Raw genomic sequence first — 20,963 nt, 5'->3', positions numbered from 1 at the left:
GCACTCACTCACATGGGAAGGTCCCCAGGGATGGGATTGACTTTTTGAAACCATCTATACAGTGGTGCAAGGTAGGGTCTCAGGTATCACATGTTACAACCATTCATCAAAGTGAGTCCTCATTCACAAGTAATCAGAGAAATAGAATTTCACATGATGATGTAGAGGCTTTAATATAATAGCGTTGCGCACAGCAGTGGCATAGATTAGTGGTTAAGATATATCCCTGAGGTGGAGAAGGTTGTGTGTTCAAATCTCATCAGGTGCTGTGAATTTTTTTATGTTTAGATCTTTCTCAAAATGTTTTTGATAGTAACTGTTGTTTGATTAATTGGTTTAAATGTATCTTTTTTTTAATTTTTACTCCTCTGCTGAATCATTTTCATCATCACATTAACATTTTTATTTGCTCTTATTTTTTCTTCCTGTCATTCTCTATTCATCTGGAATCCTTGTGCATATGATTTTAATTTTTACATCATAATATTTAAATGTATGAAAATGCCTATCCATTGATTAAAAAACTGAAAAATGAAATCATCTAGCTCTGTGCAATGGTGTAAAAAATGTATGTTTTGTTACAAGATTACTTTTTTTGGTAATTGTCACAGAAACATTAAAACCTGAATTCTTGTTGCCCTATGGATAAAATAGCACAGATGAAGATTTAAACGAAAGAAGGGATCATAAATAAAATGAAATTCAAACAAACTGAGGAACAGAAATGATGAATACAAGAACTTGGACAGAAATATAAAGTGATACAATGGAAAAAATTAAATAGAAGTTTAAGAATAATTAAAATCACTTGGACAATGATCTCAAATGAAAAAAGAATGACAGGAAGAAAAAATTACCCAATGAAAAAGTTAATATGATGATTGAAAAAAGTGAGAAATGATCAGAAATAACATAATTACAATTAAACCAATTACCTGAATAAAAATAATCAAAGTAAATTCAATAAAGATTTAAAAATAAAAAATTTCAAAATGCTTGAGATCTGAACCCAAATCCACCTGCATGTCAGGAATGCATCACAAGTACTACCCTACACTGCCACTCTGCACAACACTACTACATTTAAGCTTCTACACTCCACAGCATCACGCCAAACTCTTTTCCATCGAACACACGCAAACAACGGCCCACTTCGATGAATGGCTCCAGAGTGTAATAACTAGGAACCTAACCTTCACAATCTTACAGGTGATTCCAAAAAGTAGATCTCTCCTAGTCAGTGTGTGTGGTGGTCTCATTCAACACGTTTATGTTCTTCCGGTAGGTACTGAGGGAACAGGGAGCAACAAACTGCAGATTGTAGCAGATTTTGGAAGGAACAATGCCTGTCACCTCAATTCTGAATCATGCTTGGATAATTCCAGCAAATGGCAGAGAAGGTTGAGAGGACCAGCCTTGCTCACAATCTGCAGAACTTAGCATAATCCACTGTCTCTAAGTTGAGTGGAATATGCTGAACCAGAGACTTCAAAGATTCAATGGCAAGGTAAGCTCCAATTTCCTAGACCTGCAACACCAGGTCGAGAACTGTATGGCCTTCCTAAATAGGCCATGTGTGCAATACAGACCAAATGCTATATGGGCCAGAGGTGCACTACACATCAGAGGCTGCTAGCCAGCAAGCTATATGTGTGGGTGCACACAAGTTTCTTGTTTTTTAAACGACTCTCCATCTAGTGCAAATAACGATACCCATAGAAGACTTCAAAGTATTAACATAAGATCCAAAGGTATTCCCCAGCAGATGAGATTATTAAAATCCATATGATCAACTTCTGAACCATTTGCAACATAGTGGTAAGAGTTTGAAGTACTCCTAAGAAGCAGTGAAACTCGCATTATATCAGGTGCAAAAGGCTGGCTATAAAGTGAAACAAACAGCAGTGAGAATTCTGGGGTAAATCCATGTGCATATCGATAATAGCTGAGCTAATGGGAACTGGAGGTGGTGTATTTGCCACAGCAAAATAGAAATTGAAATCCACAGAGATTCAATTGAAGCTACATGAGGGACTATTTGGGCAATATTCATTATTAAGGTTGGGCATAAACTTAAAATTGGGTCATACTATCAACCACAAGTCTGACTCTGAGATGAAACCAAAGACTTCAAAGAAAACCTCGGCTGACAAGTGTATATAGTGTCATAATATGTGGAGATTTTAATCCAACAACAATAATTACAATAGTAAAATTTGCTAAAAACAATCTTGATTGCTTGAATATTTTATTTAAACTGGTGACCAGTTCTGATCCATTGTACTTCGGTCATCTTCAGGCCTTGTACTTCATGATGGTAACCGGAGCTGGGCTAGAGCAATCCGCTCAGCCAGCACAGATCCTGTCACCATCATGGAGTGCAAGATCTGAATATGATTCAAGTACAACAGATCGAAACTGGTCACCCATTTAAATAAAATATTTATGCCATCAAGATAGTTTTTAGCAAATTTTACTGGTACATCTGAGATCGCTGTTTTCCTAGAATAATGTTCCAGAAAGTTTTGTAACTGGTGTGTGTTACAAAGACATCCTGTGAAACAATACTAAATTCCTTTCCTGAGAACTGCTGACAACAGTGCACTCATGATGTAAATATATTGGTTGTAATGGCAATGAACAGACATCACCTCTCTGGTACGTCCACATTGGAACAGCTATAAGTTACTAAGAAGCTGTTGTAGCAATAAAAAGTACCTAAGTAAAAAAATGGGGGACGGGGAGGGGAAGAAAGTAGAAAGATATACACATTCAATAATCCAACAAAGAGGCAGTAGCACCACAGTTGGAGGAAACTGAAATATTTATTTATTTATTTATTTATTGATTTATTTAACCTGGCAAGATTAGGGCCATCAGGCCCTCTCTTACATCTAACCAGGCATTCTACTTATTTTACATTCATATGTTTTAGTAGGCATGTTAAACTACATCTAGTACAAAAAGTGAGATAAACAATTTGAAAGGTACACCTGGAAAAATACATACATATAGAGTTTATATTCTTAGGTCACAAGTACTGTTATAATTAGACATTATTGCAGAGACAGATTTTAGATAGGAGTGCTGGCAGCAGGGAGTATGAGGGAGACTCATGGTGAAGGGAGGAGAAGAATAGAGACATGATGAAACATAATTAAGGAAATATAAAGGAAAAGAAGATTGCGTGGCTAGTAGAGATAGATGAAGAGGAAGGCATCTCAGGAGCAAGATAGGGGACGCTAGCTTTGCTATTTGACAGATGAGGGGATTGTCCTTGTACATTAATTTTGTGGAGAACTTTATGAGGATGATAGTAGGAAATGCTTCATCTTCTTCTTAAAAGCAGCAGGAGATCGAATTTTGTGCAAGGTAAGGGGCAGTTTGTTCCAGAGGCGGACAGCGGCAACTGAGAAGGAATTTGCAAAAGTTTTTGTTTTGTGAGTGGGCACAGTTAGGATACCAAATAAGAGTGACCTCGTGTTTCGATTATGATGACATGACAGGTTTTTAATCTCTGAAGCAAGGTAGTGGGGTGCTTGCGTGACGAGGACTCGGTGGAGTAGACATAGAGTGTGGTAGTCACGCAATTTGTCCGGCCGCAGCCACCCTAGCTCGGAGTATGAAGCACTAACATGATCATATCGGCGAATGTTGCAGGTGTAACGCACACAGGCATTCATGGTTAGCTCTAGCCGTCTTTTGTTTTCACTACTCATGCCTTGTTGAATCACATCACAATAGTGGAGGTTCGGTAGAACGAGTGCTTGCACGAGCTGGCGTTTCAAGTCCTGTGGAAATATGTTCCGAAACTTTTTGGGCGCCTAGAGACAAGCAGACGTCTTTCGGCACACTGCGACTGTATTCTCCGCCCAGTTGAGATGCTCATCCAAAGTTACACCCAAGTTCTTCACTGTTTTCTGATATGGTATTGGAGTACCGTCGAGCAGAATAGGAGGCAGCCATTCGCGGAAATCTGAACTTATTAATTTCTGATGGGCTATTAAGATTACTTGCGTCTTTTTTGCATTTAGTTTAAGCCCCAGGTTTTTCGCCCATGTCACTACTGAAGACAGATCATCATACATCTGAGCGATTGCAGTGTTTACATCTTCAGGTCTGACGCTTAGGTAGAGCTGGAGGTCGTCGGCATAGAAATGATATTTACAGGAGGACAGAACCGACGAAATATCGTTGACATATAAAGAAAACAAAAGTGGTCCTAAGACTGATCCTTGTGGCACTCCCGAGGAAACATGTTTCCAGGAAGATTTTTCTTTTACGCAGACAACACATTGCTGTCTGTCTTTTAAGTAGCTTTCAAACCATCTCATTGCACTATCAGAGAAATTAAGCTGTTGCATTTTTCCGAGCAATATGTCAACGTTAACAGTGTCAAAAGCTTTGCTGAAGTCCAATAGCGTCAATATTGTTGACTTTCGATTGTCGATGGCATATTTCAGGTCATCAGTTACTTTAATTAGAGCAGTGTTTGTGCTGTGATGTTTACGGAAACGGGATTGAAATTTGTCATATAGGCTGAATTCATGCAAGTGTTCAGTGATTTGGTCATGAACAATATATTCAAGTGCTTTTGAAACAGCAGGCAGTATGCTAATTGGTCGGTAATCACTAGGCAGTTGCGGGTTTTCGATCTTAGGGATGGGTCGAATTAGGCTTCTTTTCCATGCAGTGGGATATATTCCGTTCACAAGGGAAAAATTAAATATGTCAGTTAAGACAGGTACTAAGATATCGGCAACATTCTTAATCATGGTTATACCGATACTGTCGTTGCCTATTGCATCAGAAGAGATTCTCATTACTGCTTTTCTTGCCGTATTTGTTGTTACATGTTTTAGATGGAAGGTATCGTTGTTAGTTATCCTGTTTGGGGATTCTTGTGGACGGTAATTATCAGCTGTGCTGGTATTCAGAGGTGCAGAGAAGAATTCATTTAATTCATTAGCTGACACATGAAAAGTAGTTTCCGATTTTGCCTTTCCGACCCCCAAGTTACGGAGATTCTTCCATAGAGTCGTGGGCGTCAGATCGCTGCATACGAGGGAGCGAGCATGCCTGATTTTAGCATTGCGAATGCATTGTTTCACTCTGTTCCGTAGCTTTCTATATTCTTCGAAACGCTTGGGTTTTGGATCTGCCTTGAAACGCCTGTGGGCAGCATCCTTATTAGTCATCATTTGACGTAATTCAGCTGTCAACCATGGAGCAGGAGGTTTTCTTACATGGATTGTGCACACAGGTGCATGTTTGTCATAGAGGGCAGTGAGATTATCACCAAGTTCATTAATTTTGCCGTCGATTGTGGGTTTTCTGATTATTTGATGCCATGAGATTTCTGAGCAATCGGCTGTTAGAGCGTCAAGGTCAATACGTTTCATGTTCCTACAAGTTATGTAACGCGATTTGATCCTTGGGGGCTGCACAGAGTAGGCCAGGAATATTACATCATGTGCTGAGAGGCCAGGGGCCGATGTTTGGCCAACATCTCTTACTTTGTCAATCTGTTTCGTTGCGATTACGTCTATAAGAGCATGACTGTGCGCCGTATGGTGTGTAGGTTGTAATGGAAGAATGTTCGTGCTATTGCAACTAAACAGTCTTCTTAGGTTTATTGCGGAGGGAGTGTCTCTTAGCAGGTCTATGTTCAAGTCACCCATTATGATGACATGTTCGTATTGACACTGAAGTGAATCTAATTCCGACTGGAAGGAACTCATTGAGCTTATTTTTGGTGGGTTGTACACGACGCCAGTCAAGAATTTCCGACTTTGTATATTTATTTCAATGAACATGAATTCAGCCTCTTTTTCTTCAGCAGGATTTGACGTACATAAGACTTTCGCTTTGAGCTCTGTTCGTATATACGCGCCGACCCCGCCACCTCGCTTTTGTGATCTGTCTGCCCTAAGAAATGTGTACCCTGGGAGATGAAAAGATGCAGAGGATATGTGTGGTTTCAACCACGTTTCGGATAAGAGGATTACGTGGTAGTTCAGTTGGTTGAAGAGGAGGCTAAGTTCTTCGTAATGCGCAGGTAAAGACTGGATGTTGCAGTGAACTGCTAAAAGCTCTGAAGCGTTCCGTTGAGCAGCCTGGAGTAGGGTGGCAGACTGGTTTGTCCCTTTGTTAGGCACTACCTGCCGCGAGGGGCACTGGCCGCTGCTTCCGCCAAGTGACATAACACAGGGGTGTCCGAGATTTTGCGCACCCTGTTTGTGACACCGCGAGTGCCGAAAGAAAGGCGACTGCTAAAGATTTCCTGAGGTTGCGGGAGTATAGAAAATGGATTAGTGGTATTCGGTGCAAGGAGAATATGACCAAAATAGTGACGGCTCTGTGTCACTGTGTATCCTCTGTCGTAAGAGGAGAAATGTAATTAGCGTATTTGAAACAGCTTAGGGTGGAAATAAGGGAGAAGGGAGTGATTTAACAGGCCGATGCTGCCAGCAGAGAGAAGTAAGCTTAATAATTAATAGATTATCGTAGGAAGCTAAAATTAAATTGAAATTTACTAAAATGATACTGGTAGTGATTATCGTAGGAAGCTACAATTAGATTGAAATTTGCTAAAGTGATACTGATAGCTGTGAGAAGGAGTCTTTGAGGAACAGTTGCTACTGTTTAAAAGAGTATGGTATTTGGTCAAGCATTGCACATGGCTTGATATGTACCAATTAAAAAAGTTAATGATAGGAGAGGCCTTCTATGGTACGCCATCTCTGTAAATAAACTTCAAAAGAAACAGTGACTTCTGCATGAGAAGTATAAAACAAAATAAAGGAGTATGCTTTGGTACATGAACTCAAAGTTGGCCCTGAATGTAAACAAACGTAATTTATTGTGCATAAATGGGTGAAGACAACCATTATTGTTCAATCAGATATTGGTGGAAAATCATTGGAAAAACAATAGTAAAATACCTTGTAGTAACCATACAGAGAGACCTAAAGTGAAATGACAGCATAAAACTTATAGTAGGAAAAGCTGATTTTGGCTTTAAGATGTCCCTTTACGAAGGAAAATTCAAGAGTTCTGCCCCAGTTTAATTCTTGTACAACTACAAAGATGAGCAATGTAGAAATAGTGCCAGTAATTTTGAGAAACAACTACATATATTCATACCACTTTTTTTCAAATAATGCAGTTATCTATAATGAAGTACAATCAGAAAGAAGCAGCACATACATTCAGTCAGATCTTAATAATATTTCAAAGTGGCACAAAGATTGGTTGTTGTTGTTGTGGTCTTCAGTCCTGAGACTGGTTTGATGCAGCTCTCCATGCTACTCTATCCTGTGCAAGCTTCTTCATCTCCCAGTACTTACTGCAACCTACATTCTTCTGAATATGCTTAATGTATTCATCTCTTGGTCTCCCTATACGATTTTTACCCTCCACGCTGCCCTCCAACGCTAAATTTGTGATCCCTTGATGCCTCAGAACATGCTCTACCAACCGGTCCCTTCTTCTTGTCAAGTTGTGCCACAAACTCTTCTTCTCCCCTATTCTATTCAATACCTCCTCATTAGTTACGTGACCTACCCATCTAATCTTCAGCATTCTTCTGCAGCACCACATTTCGAAAGCTTCTATTCTCTTCCTGTCCAAACTATTTATCGTCCATGTTTCCTTCCATACATGGTGGTAACATTTTTTAAATAGTCAGAAATACAGAATTGTTCCCTTCACAAAAAACATAATATTCTATGACTGCTACATCAATGAGTCATAATTAGGATCAGTCAATTCAGACAAAAACATAGGTGCAACAATTTGCAGGGCTGTGAAATGAAATCATCTCATTGGTTCAATCACAGCTAAAACAAGAGATGGACTTCAGTTAATCAGTAGGACATTGGTAAATGCAATCAGTCTATGAAGGAAATAGCTTATAAAATACTCAGTGACTCGACCTACAATATCGCTTATTCAGTGACTTGATCCACAATATCACTTAACTGAGTGGGACACATACAAATAGGACCGACAGGGGATACTGAATGTATATGAAAAAAGAGCACTAATGGCCACAGGTTTGTCTGAGCCACAGTAGAGCTTCGTGGAATGCCAAAATGTACGAACTGACAAACATATGCCAACAATCATGAGAAGGACTACTTACAAAGTTTCAAGTACCACAATCTCGGAATACCCTACACCCCACATGTAACCATGTTAAGACAAGGTACGGAAATTTCAACATACATAGAGGCATTTAAGTAATCATTCTCCCCTTACTTCATACATAAATGGTACGGGAAGAAATCCCAACACACTGACACAGGGTGTAAATGTAGATGTATATATGAATTAATTAATTTTTTTATATCAGGAATATAGCTCACATAATAATGGGCAAACATTGTATGATAGATAAAAAGATAGTAGCATGGTAAGATGATGATTCTTCACTATTGCTTTATCTCCATTCTTGCTTAGTATCTATAAAACAGCACTTTTAAGTCTGCCTGAGAATATACCAATAAGGAAAGATTCACTTCATTAAGTAACTTAGAATATTATAAAGCTCAGTTAACCAACATTTGATTATTTTACTACAGATTTCATACTAACCACTAGAACATTTAATTCCTAGGAGAGAGGATAACATTTAAAACTTTTTTGGAGATATGCTGCTATTTTTGTTTTGATTTATATCAGAGCATCTCAAAAATCACTGCATAAATTCTTCTGTTTCTTAGTTTTAAGATCTGTGTTGTTGCTGCTCTCCTGTTTTATAAGCATACTTCAAATTTTGAGTCATTAAAAATAATAATAATAATAATAATAATAATAATAATAATAATAAGTTTTGATCATGAGTTCTTTATGTTGGCTCTGGAATGGCACTAAAAGGAAGCTGCAGGATGAAGCTGTGATATGACCCTTAGTATTTTAATTTAACTCTCACTCCAGCCCATACTTTAACCTGTTGTACATCAAAGTTTTAACATATTTATCATATCTACTCAACAACTTTATCCTAGTTGTTAAGTCTTTGTTATTTGTGTTCAACCTATTCCTTCAAGTGTACTTTTGTTTTGGCTGTACGTTGTTGTTTTCTGCATGTTTATTTCCCCTAAGGTTAATGTCTGTTCTGTTATAACAGGATAATGGAATATACTAAATGCAATACAGTGAGTAAAGATAATCACTCACTGTGTAGCAGACATATCAAGCTGTAAAAAGACACAAAAATTTTTGTTAACCTGTATTTTTCATAATCTTTTTTTTCTTTTACACCTACACATAAACACTCATCTTTGATGTGTTTCCTTTCATATCTTACACTTCATTTTTTTCCTAGCTCATCATTCCCCAGCTGACATCCTTTTTATTCCTATCACAATTCCTAGAACATATTAATATTATGGCTTGTACAAATAGTGCTTCACTGTTTTCTGATATAATTTTCACTCCTATCGGCATTGTACAAGATAAAAGTGACAAGTGCTGGCATTTTACACATAAAACACCATGCTTAACATGACATACTGCTTTTCTCCCAGTCTTCTAATGTCACAGCAGCAAGAGCTTCAAACACTTTTTTTTTTTAACCCCAAAATGGAAATACTTGACATATTCTATTATGAATACTGGTATTATTCTTTGCAGGATTTCAGATTAGTTCTAAGGAACATAAGTCTGGATGATATGGCAGTAGTCAGAGGAGTACAAACCCATTTACTTGGAACATTGGTGCTCCATAACTAATGGCAAAAGTTCGACTTTCCTTGTACCTGGACTAATTTATATCATTAACTGGCCAGTCTGGTGTATGTTTCATTTTTAGCAAATTAGAGGAAGGTGATTTGTTCTCCTGCTTATTGTAACAGCATGATGAAAATAACTACATTTCTAGAAGGCATTCCTAGATTATGCTGGTTCTATCTGTATCCTTTTTAGGACAAAAAAGTGTTGTCCATATGCACACTATGTGGTCAAAAGTATCCAGACACCGCCAAAAACATACATTTTTCATATTAGGTGCATTGTGCTACCACCTACTGCCAGGTACTCCATATCAGTGACCTCAGTAGTCATTACACATCATGAGAGAGCAGAATGGGGCGCTCCACGGAACTCACAGACTTTGAACGTGGTCAAGTGATTGAATGCCACTTTTATCGTACATAAGTATGCGAGATTTTCACACTCCTAAACATCCCTAGGTCTCCTGTTTCCAATATGATAGTGAAGTGGAAACGTGAAGAGACACATACAGCACAAAAGCATATAGGCTGACCTCATCTGTTGACTGACAGAGACCGCCTACAGTTGAAGAGGGTCGTAATGTGTAATAGGCAGACATCTATCCAGACCATCACACGGGAATTCCAAACTGCATCAGGATCCACTGCAAATACTATGACAGTTAGGTGGGAGGTGAGAAAACTTCAATTTTATGGTTAAGCGGCTGCTCAGAAGCCACACATCATGCCGGTAAACACCAAATGACACCTCGCTGGGTGTAAGGAGTGTAAACATTGGACGACTGAACAGTGGTAAAACATTATGTGGCGTGACTAATCACAGTACACAATGTGGCGATCCCATGGCAGGGTGGGGGTACAGCGAATTCCCGATGAACGCCATCTGCCAGCATATGTAGTGCCAACAGTAAAATTCGGAGGCAGCACTGTTATGGTGTAGTCATGTTTTTTTATGGAAGGAGCTTGCACCCCTTATTGTTTTGCATGACACTATCACAGCAAGGCCTACACTGACGTTTCAAGCACCTTCTTGCTCCCCACTGTTGAAGAGCAATTCGGGGATGGCAATTGCATCTTTCAACATGATCGAGCACCTGTTCACAATGCACGGCCTGTGGCAGAGTGGTTACATGACAATAACATCCCTGTAATGGACGGGCCTGCACAGAGTCCTGACCTGAATCCTATAGAACACCTTTGGGATGTTTTGGAATGACAACTTCGTGCCAGGCCTCACCGACCAACATCGATACGTCTTCTCAGTGCAGCACTCCCTGAAGAATGGGCTGCCATTCCCCAAGAATCCTTCCAGTCCCTGATTGAACATGTGCCTGTGAGAGTGGAAGCTGTCATCAAGGCTAAGGGTGGTCCAACATCATATTGAATTCCAGAATTACCGATGGAGGGTGCTATGAACTTTTAATGCATTTTCAGCCAGGTGTCCGGACACTTTTGATGACACAGTGTAAATGATGATTCAAAGTTTTACTTTTTTAAGTCATACATGAGAAATGAAACTGGAATGAAACTCTTGTCAGGGTCTGGATGTAATATGAGTCAAGGCTGACTAATACTTTGTTTTTACAGTACTCGTCACACACTGTCACAATGCCATTTGATGTATGTGAATTCATGTTTCATCTGAACAGACCATTGGCCATTATAATACTGGTGCTTTTTTTTTATCTCATGAAGTGTACCCTCTCCTTAGCTAAGTCATCTCACTCGCACATGATGAATCATTTATTCTGCACATCGTTGACTTCAAAACTTCTAACATTTGTCTTCTCCACCTGTACTGTCATTCCTTTCTCCTTCTCATCATCATCATCAGTAAATTTATTTACGTTAACAGTAACATAGTGGAACCCAGTGGTGAATAAGCTCATTAAAGAGTTAAATGCTAGAGCTTCCTTTTGCCAATAATATGCAGGTTATGTAGTTATACGAATACTTGGCAAACTTGCATGGAGCATTAGAAAACTGACACACACTATTCTGAACACTGTGCAAAACTAGCATAAGAAATTTCAATGAAACTCTACTGGTAGAGGGGACAGCGAAGTATCCAGTTGTAACCTTGGATGTGAAACATGGACCCCTCATATAAAGAATATATTAAGTTTATCCATTACGGATGTTTAAGAACCCGTGACTGTTTATTCAATGTAAATATATAAAATTGCAACCAGTACTTTCTTGAAATAGTTATTTAGTCCATGAATCGGTTCTCATCTACCTGCTTCCATTCTGATGGCCAGTTGGTACCATATAACTCACTTTTACAGAATTTGTATGCATAAACACTAAGATAATGAAACTTTGCCAGCATCTAGCATGTGCTATAAAACTGTTACTTGTAACAAAGTTGTAGTATTTTATTCACATTACCTCTAGCTGAAATTAACAGACTCTGCCTTTACTGATATTCCAGATCATGTTAATGTAAGAATAAAAGAAAGTCAGCAATTCATTTGCAGTTTTGTTCTTGTTTTTAAATTTTAAATATAAAGTTCATGGTCATACAAACAGCTGCAGTTCATCGCAAAAACTATAACTCTGTATTATTTTATTCCTGGATATTCATATTAATGCCAGTCTAGATTGAAGTACTTGCTTATAAACTGACCTTATTATATATTAACACCAGATTCTTTGAAATTTGTTCTTGTAATAATATAATTATCTATTTTATTTTTGGCTTTCGGTTAGTGCCAGTTTTGTTTAAAATATTTGCCCATACACCGATTTTAACACATGCAGACAAAAACAAATAATATCTGTGAGGAAAGTAAGCCTATTTCATGTCTTTGTAAGAAGTAATAGTTGTATAGCACAAGTTGGATGCTGGCAAAGTTTCATTATCACATTGCATATACATACATATTGTGTAAAAGTGCTGTAGTACCAACTGGCCATCACAATAGAAGCAGACGGATGGTTATTAACAACAGAAGACGCCCATACTGTTGCAGTACGTACAAAACTAAATTTTGGATCCAAATCAGCGTATAAACAGTACTGGTGGCAATACACTAAAGCATGTCCCACCTTCTTGTCACAGAGCCGGTACCCAACATTACACTTTGAAATATCTATGTAACTTCCTCAAAAGGTCAAAAACTGGTTCATGGAATAAATAACTACTTCAAAAATGTGACTGGTTGCAGTTTTATGCATTTACAATAAGGTATATGTTGTGTTGGCAGAAGAGCCAACACCGTGTTACGAGGGGAGGCTGAAATGCACGCGTTTTAGCTCACGCAGGCTGATGTGAGGAGGGAAGAACTATACTGATGTGAGGTCTGGAACATGACAAGGAATGAGAATTCAGAAAGTGGACATAACTAGTTTGATACTTAACTTTAATCCATCAATGATGAACGTCGCTCTTGACGGTACATGATGCACAATATTATCTGTTCAGAATTATAGTAACTGAATATGGCACCTTGCTAGGTCGTAGCAAATGACGTAGCTGAAGGCTATGCTAAACTGTCGTCTCTGCAAATGAGAGCGTATGTAGTCAGTGAACCATCGCTAGCAAAGTCTGCTGTACAACTGGGGCGAGTGCAAGGGAGTCTCTCTCAACTAGACCTGCCGTGTGGCGGCGCTCGGTCTGCAATCACTGATAGTGGCGACACATGAGTCTGACGTATACTAACGGACCGTGGCCGATTTAAAGGCTACCACCTAGCAAGTGTGGTGTCTGGTGCTGACACCACAGTATATATGTCCCAAGGCAAAAGATGCTCTTATGTGCACAAGAAGACCTTATGGAAAAAATGGAGCCTAAGCCCAGAAGTACGTACCAGGCCTGTAAGAAGGCCTATGAAGGCATCAACGTGGCATACATGCTAAAAACTAGAAAAAAATTGGCAATCTTTAGGACACCCAGATCCCACACTAATATAATGAATGTGTTAAATTTAGGAATGATCAGGGAAATGCTAGCTGACTACCCAGTTTTCAGCTGCTTCAACAAACCTTTCAATGTAACAATCAACCATTCATGTATACAGTCTTCTTTATTGATGGGCAAATAACAGATGATGGTGCTGGAGCCGGCGTACAGAGGGTACAGCATAGACTACACAGCTCAATATCTCTAGGGAAGCTGGCTAAATTATTCCAGATAGAAACATTTACCATTGTGGATGTGCATAGAGGAGAAGCTATATAGGTACTACAAGAATTGTGCCATCTATGCTCATTCAGACAGCCAAGCAGTTCTAAAATCCCTATCAGCCCCAGCAATGAGATCAAGATTGTGACAGAATGCCACAAATCTTCTGGTGGGGCTAGGGGAAAGCAACAGGATAAATGTGCTGTTCGTCCCTGGTCACTTAGAAATTGGTGGTAATAAACAAGCAGATAGATTGGAAAGGCAAGAACAACATCAAGATTTGTTGGCCCAGAGCCTGTCTTCACCATCACTAAAGTAATGGCAAAATCTAAACCACATAGCTGAATCAAGAGAAAGCACACAGAATATTAAGACTAAAATCCAAAACCAAAAGCATGGCAAGCTAATGAAGCTGAAGCCATGTTTTAAAAGAAGTTCTGGAATCTTGGCCTGAAACAACAAATCAGATTAAACTCAAGGTAGGTCTAAAGTCTGGCCATGGGAACTTCAAGAAGCCTGACCATGATGGGTATAGAGAAGTAGGTTCCTATGTGGAGACCATGTGATGTGGAAGATGAAACTGCACCACTTTCAATTTTTCAGTATGAAGCACTGGAGCCAAAACATAAAATAAGTGAGTCATTAACTCCTGAAGTGATTGCATCTAACAAAGACCTAATAAAGCACGAAGATTATTACACTAAAATTCAAAAATGAAAAACAAAAAATGGCAAGCTAATGATACTGAAACCATGTTTTAAGAGAAGTTTTGCAATCTTGGGCTGAAACAAATTTTCTTTAGTAATTTCTATCTGCTCCACCCACTCTTCTCACATTTCTCCCCGACAATTCTGTATGACTCCATACATGTTTTATGGAGTTTGTAAATGTCATTTACTTTAATAAAAGCACAAGAAATATTCCAGATAAAACTTAGTAGTTAACTTTAATGTGTTCCAGTCAATATTGGCTGTTTTATCACTGTTCTCATAACCCTCTTTGCATTGCTAAATATTCATTCTCCATTACCTAAAAATACAGCATAACACAGAATGCTATATTAATAATCACAATGCAGTAAAATAAGTAAATAAAAATGTCTACAGTAGATGGGAACTGTAAAAGAACTTAATAAAACATCAGTGATTCTCACCTGCTGTTCAACTTTGCCCTCATGGTGAATTTTTACATCTTTTACACTTCCTGTGGGTTCCAGCACAACTTCCAAGTAGAACATGTCTGAGGAAATGAACCAGTCAAAACCAGTTGGCCCCGCTACAAACTTCAGCCTACAGGGAAAAAAGAATGAGTTAATACTAATACGAACAAAGAATAGTTTAAATAATATTCAACAAGCACATGCCAATATCTCACAGAAGTGTGGTTGACTGAAATCGTACAACATTTATAAAAATAATGCACAAGAAAGAGAGAACTATTGCATTTATTTTGATTTTGCCAATTTTTAAAAGCATTATAATACATATAGTCTATTTTGGAGACTGGTTAATTGTTTCTGGTATTAAGCACACCACTGTACATGGGCGTGCATGTACATGCTCGCACACACGCGCGCACACACACACACACACACACACACACACACACACACACCAGCAGGATGACAAAGTTTGTATGTGGTTGTCGTTTGAGGTCAACACGTTTATAAAGGTAGGAAAATTAATATGTGAAACTGCAATTTGTGAAACAGTGCTCATCAAGAAATGGTATCTCTCGATATCAATGGGCAATCCACTATTCCCATAATAAAAAGAGAAGAGTAAATGAGAAACAATTTAGGAAAAGAACTCCATAAAAAATAAACTGTCATTATCTAAGAAAATCTTAAGTGTTTTAACAGCTACGTAACTATGAAATCAGATGTAAAACATAATGGTGGGAGCTGGAATAGTTAACAGAAGAAAAGAAGGAAAAATTGATGAGACTTTTTAATTGGGTCAACAGCAATGATTCTAATCAACCTGAATCAAAGAACTCCTTTTGGACACACAAAATATGCACTACAACAGTCATCAACAAGTATAAATGGGGACAAAAGAGCTGAACACCTGTTACACTGCAAGATTTGTGATCAGCAGAAGTAATAAACAAAAGATAATGAGCTTTAGAGAAGGAGACTCATGATTAAGTAGACAATTTATTGAAAGAACTTTGTTAACTGGAAGAAAGGAACCAATCTGTTGAGAATGTACCAATTTTGTTCTTTATGCACTGAGGACTTCACTATGCAAACTTGACTGTACTGTACCTATCTTGCCATGTGGCAACACAATACAATGTATCCATTACGTGAGTTACAACATAATTGGCGACAACTGTGGGAATTTTTCTTGTTCATTACATAACCACGCACCCTATTCAACAGGTTACATTCCCCGGTGTGCTGATGGCAATCATGCTATAGCAACTTCTGTAACAGCAGTTAGAGGGACAGAGACATCATTAACCCTTGTTGTCTGCGTTGCTCTCTCAGCAGTCAGCCACATATCTGCCACCATTCCTGCCTTACAACGAGACTGCGGAAGAGTGGGAAGCATATGAGAAGTGCCTCTGACAGAACTCTGCCGCATTCCAGGTAACGGATCAAGCGACTGTAAAATCACTTTTCCAGTCGTTGTTCTAACATGGTATGTACCAGCTTTTGTGCAAACTGACGCCTCTCCCACAACCATCAACTTACACAAAATATGTGCTCTATTAACTTCCCACTTTCATTGACACTTCCATGCCATTGCATTCTGTGTGGGATTTTATCAGTGTCATAAACAGCCTGATCAGTAATGCCATGTAGGGGCATCTGAACTGCTGGGGTCCAGTAGGAAGTCTTGCTTTGTGACTCCAGTAAACAAGGAAACATATGCAAAGGAAATGATTAGCAACACGATCAGACACCTCCAGATAAGAAGGGGCATCAGAAAGTGTCAGAGGACCCTACTTTGGATTACAATGGCGCCAATCCTTCAAAGTTTCACAGGTCACAGGCTGTCAATCAGAGCTCTGGGGTAAGGTGGCGGCCGTCGCATCACACTAGGGAGAGGGATCCACCTTTGCCGACAAAGCAATTGCAATGACAATGGACGTTAATATGATTTCATCAGCTTCTCGTACTGTATTGGTGTCACCTAAGAAACTGTTCATCATGCTTAGTTTGCGCAATAAACAAGTTCAGCTACAGGTTGGTACCGGGGCCTCTGCATCTGTTTTAAAGACTCAAACATATCTCCAGCTCGGTGTGCCACCCCTTCAATCCACATTTCGCCACTTCATGCTATGCACAGTCCTGACACATTAATGTGATCACCTGTCAAAAGCCTGAAAAACAATCCGTCAAAAACATGAAAAACCAAATTTTGAAGTGTGGACGTGCCTAAAGAGAGCCAGTGAGGTTGTGAAGGATACTGACAGGAATGTGGAGTATACTGACTTTTCCTCTAGTGGTGTAGGAAAAACGAAGAACTCAAAGGCACACATTACGTTAGAGAAACCGAAGTACCCTCACTTCTTCCATGCATGACCTGTACCCCCTGTACTACAGGATGCCATCAAGAATGAGCTAAATAGACTGACAGTCTTGGACATCAATGAATCCATATCAGCAGGTGAATGGCCAACACCTTTGGTTATTGTGAAAAAACTTTCAGGGAAATTTTGTCTGTGTGGAGACTTCAAAGTGATACCCAGTTCTCAGTCAGAGATCAATTAGTATCCCACATGAGCTTTTCTCTGCACTCACAGCAGGTCACTCTGTCCGGAGTTTGCTTACAAATACCCCTAGGTGAGGAATCATTGTAAGCCTTGGTAGTCCACGCGTTGTACAGATTATATCATTTCAAATGCTTAGTTATCAGGGCGGCCAGTGGCCCAGCAATCTTTCAAAAGTTCCTCAGGCAACTGCTGCAGCATGTTCCAGGCTGCATAAATTATCTACATGACACGGTGATTAAAAGGGCTACAATGGAAGAACACTTAGGAAACTTGTGATGGCTGCTCCACACCCATCAGTCCACAGGCCTCAAATGCAATCTTGAAAAATCTCTCTCTCTTTCAACAGTCAATGGAATACCTAGCGTACATACAGTAAAAAACAGAAAATGGAAACCAGCAGCAATGGGAACGAAAGTCATAAAATTGGAGAAACGAAAAGCAGAAGGAAAGCTTAAAAATCCCCTACAGAAAGGGGTTGGTTGTCACCAAAAAGAGCTTCAAATGACTGACGTCATCTCACTGGCACTAATAAACTTGAGAACGCGGTTGGCTGAGCGCGTGTCATCTGCTAAAATCGACGATATATCAGGCGAAAGCTGTAGACAGGAGCGTAACGGATTAAAATAGGAGCACTCAATTAAAAGGTGTCTTACCGTCCACAGCTGAGAGCAGTGGGGACAGAGTGGGGGAGGATCGCCGCTTAAAAGATGTCGATGGCTAAAAAGACAGTGCCCTTTCCGGAGTCTAGTTAAAATTACCTCCTCCCGACGACGCGTTCGGGAGGAAGAGGTCCAAGCACAAGGAAGAGCTTTCACATCCCGCAATTTATTATGGGGAAGTGTCGACCAATGTGCATGCCATAAATGAAGAACACGGTGACATAAAACGCTCCGTAGATCGGCGAAGGGAATCGATTGAATAGCTGGCCGAGGAAGAGAGACTGCAGCCTTGGCTGCAATATCGGCCGCCTCATTTCCACAGATACCAACGTGTCCTGGGAGCCAGAGGAACGCCACCGAGACGCCCCCCAGTTGGAGCAAGCGCAGACAGTCCTCAATCCAGTGGACCAGAGGGTGCACGGGGTAAAGAGCTTGGAGACTGAGGAGAGAGCTGAGAGAATCTGAGCAGATAACGTACTGTATCCGCTGATGGCGGCGGATGTAGTGGACAGCCTGGAGAACAGCGTAAAGCTCCGCAGTATAAACCGAACACTGGTCGGGAAGCCGAAAGTGATTTAGGGTGTCGCCAACAATATAGGCACTCCCTACACCTAACAATGTTTTCGAGCCGTCGGTGTAAATAAATGTGGCTTCCGTCATTTGTGCACATAGAGCAGCAAATGCCCTACGATAAACAAGTGAAGGGGTACCTTCCTTGGGAAATCGACAAAGGTCACGGAGCAGGCAGATCCGGGGACGGAGCCAAGGCAGTGCTGTACCCCATGTTGTCAAGAAGGTTTTAGGAAAGAGGAAGGAAAGAGAATGGAGCAGTTGACGGAAGCGGACTCCCGGTGGTAGTAGGGAGGAGGGGCGGCCTGCGTATCCTACATCAAAGGAAGCGTCGAAAAAAATGTCATGGGCTGGATTAGCAGGCATGGAAGACAGATGGCTAGCATAACGACTCAGAAGGACTGCTCGCCAATTGGACAGCGGAGGTTCAGCAGTCTCAGCATAAAGGCTTTCCACAGGGCTGGTGTAAAAAACTCCAGACACTAAACGTAATCCACAGTGGTGGATAGAGTCGAGACGCCGAAGAATAGATGGCCGAGCAGAGGAGTAGACTATGCTTCCATAGTCCAATTTCGAGCGCACTAAGGCGCGATAGAGGTGGAGACGGACCACTCGGTCCGCTCCCCAGGAGGTACCATTCAGGACACGGAGGGTGTTGAGGGATCGCAGACAGCGAGCCGAAAGATAGGAAACATGGGAGGACCAGCACAGTTTTCTGTCAAACATAAGACCCAAGAATTTAGCGACGTCTGAAAACGGAAGGTTGACAGCACCTAGATGTAAGGAGGGCGGAAGAAACTCCTTACATCGCCAAAAATTAACACAAACGGTCTTACTGGGAGAAAAATGGAAGCCGGTTTCGATGCTCCAAGAGTGGAGGCAATCGAGACATCCTTGAAAACATCGTTCAAGAAGGCTGGTCCGTTGAGAGCTGTAGTAGATCGCAAAATCGTCCACAAAGAGGGAGCCCGAGACATCAGGAAGGAGACAATCCATAATTGGATTTATGGCAATGGCAAACAGTACAACACTCAGCACGGAGCCCTGGGGTACCCCGTTTTCTTGGGAGAAAGTACAGGAGAGAGTAGTGTTCACCCACACCCTAAATGTGCGCTCTGCCATAAATTCGCGAAGAAAAAGGGGCAGCCGACCTCAAAAGCCCCAAGAAAACAGTGTGCGGAGGATGCCCGTCCTCCAACAGGTATCGTATGCTCCCTCCAGATCAAAAAATATTGCTAGTGTTTGGCGTTTCCGGAGAAAATTGTTCATGATATAAGTGGAGAGAGCAACAAGATGGTCAACTTCAGAATGATGCTTTCGGAATCCGCATTGGGCAGGTGTTAAAAGACTGCGGGATTCCAGCCACCAAGCTAAACGGTAATTCACCATACGCTCCAAAACCTAACAGACACTACTCGTGAGAGAAATGGGGCGATAGCTAGAGGGGAGATGTTTGTCCTTTCCAGGTTTCGGAACAGGAACGACGATAGCTTCCTGCCATCGTCTGGGAAAGGTACTGTCGGTCCAAATTCGATTACAAAGGCGAAGGAGGTAACGCAGACTATGGGTTGATAAATGCAGCAACATTTGGACGTGGATACCATCCGGTCCTGGGGCGGAGGAGCAATAAGAAGAGAGTGCATGTTGTAGTTCCTGCATGGAGAAAACAGTATTGTAGCTTTCGCGATTTTGAGAGGAGAAAGCAAGAGGTTGCACTTCCACTGCACGTTTCTTCGGGAGAAACGCTGGCGGGTAATTTGAAGAGCTCGAAATCTCAGCAAAGTGCTGACCCAATGAGTTAGAAATTGCAACGGGGTCCACTAATGTATCATGCGCGACAGTGAGCCCAGAGACCGGGGAGAGACTAGGCGCGCCTGAGAACCGTCGAAGCCGACTCCAAACTTCCGAGGAGGGAGTGAAGGTGTTAAATGAGCTAATAAAGAATTTCCAGCTTGCCTTCTTGCTATCGCGGATGACACGACGGCATCGCGCACGGAACTGCTTATAGCGGATACAGTTGGCCAAAGTAGGATGGTGGTGGAAAACGTGGAGAGCATGTCGCCGCTCACGTATTGTGTCACGCCATGCCTCGTTCCACCAAGGAACTGGGGGGCGCCGGGGCAATTCGGAGGTGCGTGGTATTGA

General features: G+C 40.7%; 1 protein-coding gene across 1 annotated transcript in view; it reads right to left on the bottom strand.

The window, feature by feature from the left end:
- The window catches only part of LOC124787820 (mediator of RNA polymerase II transcription subunit 1-like), a 237,130-nt gene that overhangs the window by 154,455 nt on the left and 61,712 nt on the right, over positions 1-20,963 (bottom strand). The window contains exon 4 of the mRNA XM_047254752.1: positions 15,017-15,152. Within this exon, the coding sequence (XP_047110708.1) occupies positions 15,017-15,152 (136 nt within the window). The remainder of the gene's footprint in view (positions 1-15,016; positions 15,153-20,963) is intronic.

Source organism: Schistocerca piceifrons, chromosome 3 (genome assembly GCF_021461385.2).
Source record: "Schistocerca piceifrons isolate TAMUIC-IGC-003096 chromosome 3, iqSchPice1.1, whole genome shotgun sequence".
Classification (NCBI taxonomy): Eukaryota; Metazoa; Arthropoda; class Insecta; order Orthoptera; family Acrididae; genus Schistocerca; species Schistocerca piceifrons.
This window is presented reverse-complemented; position numbering and strand designations above follow the sequence as displayed.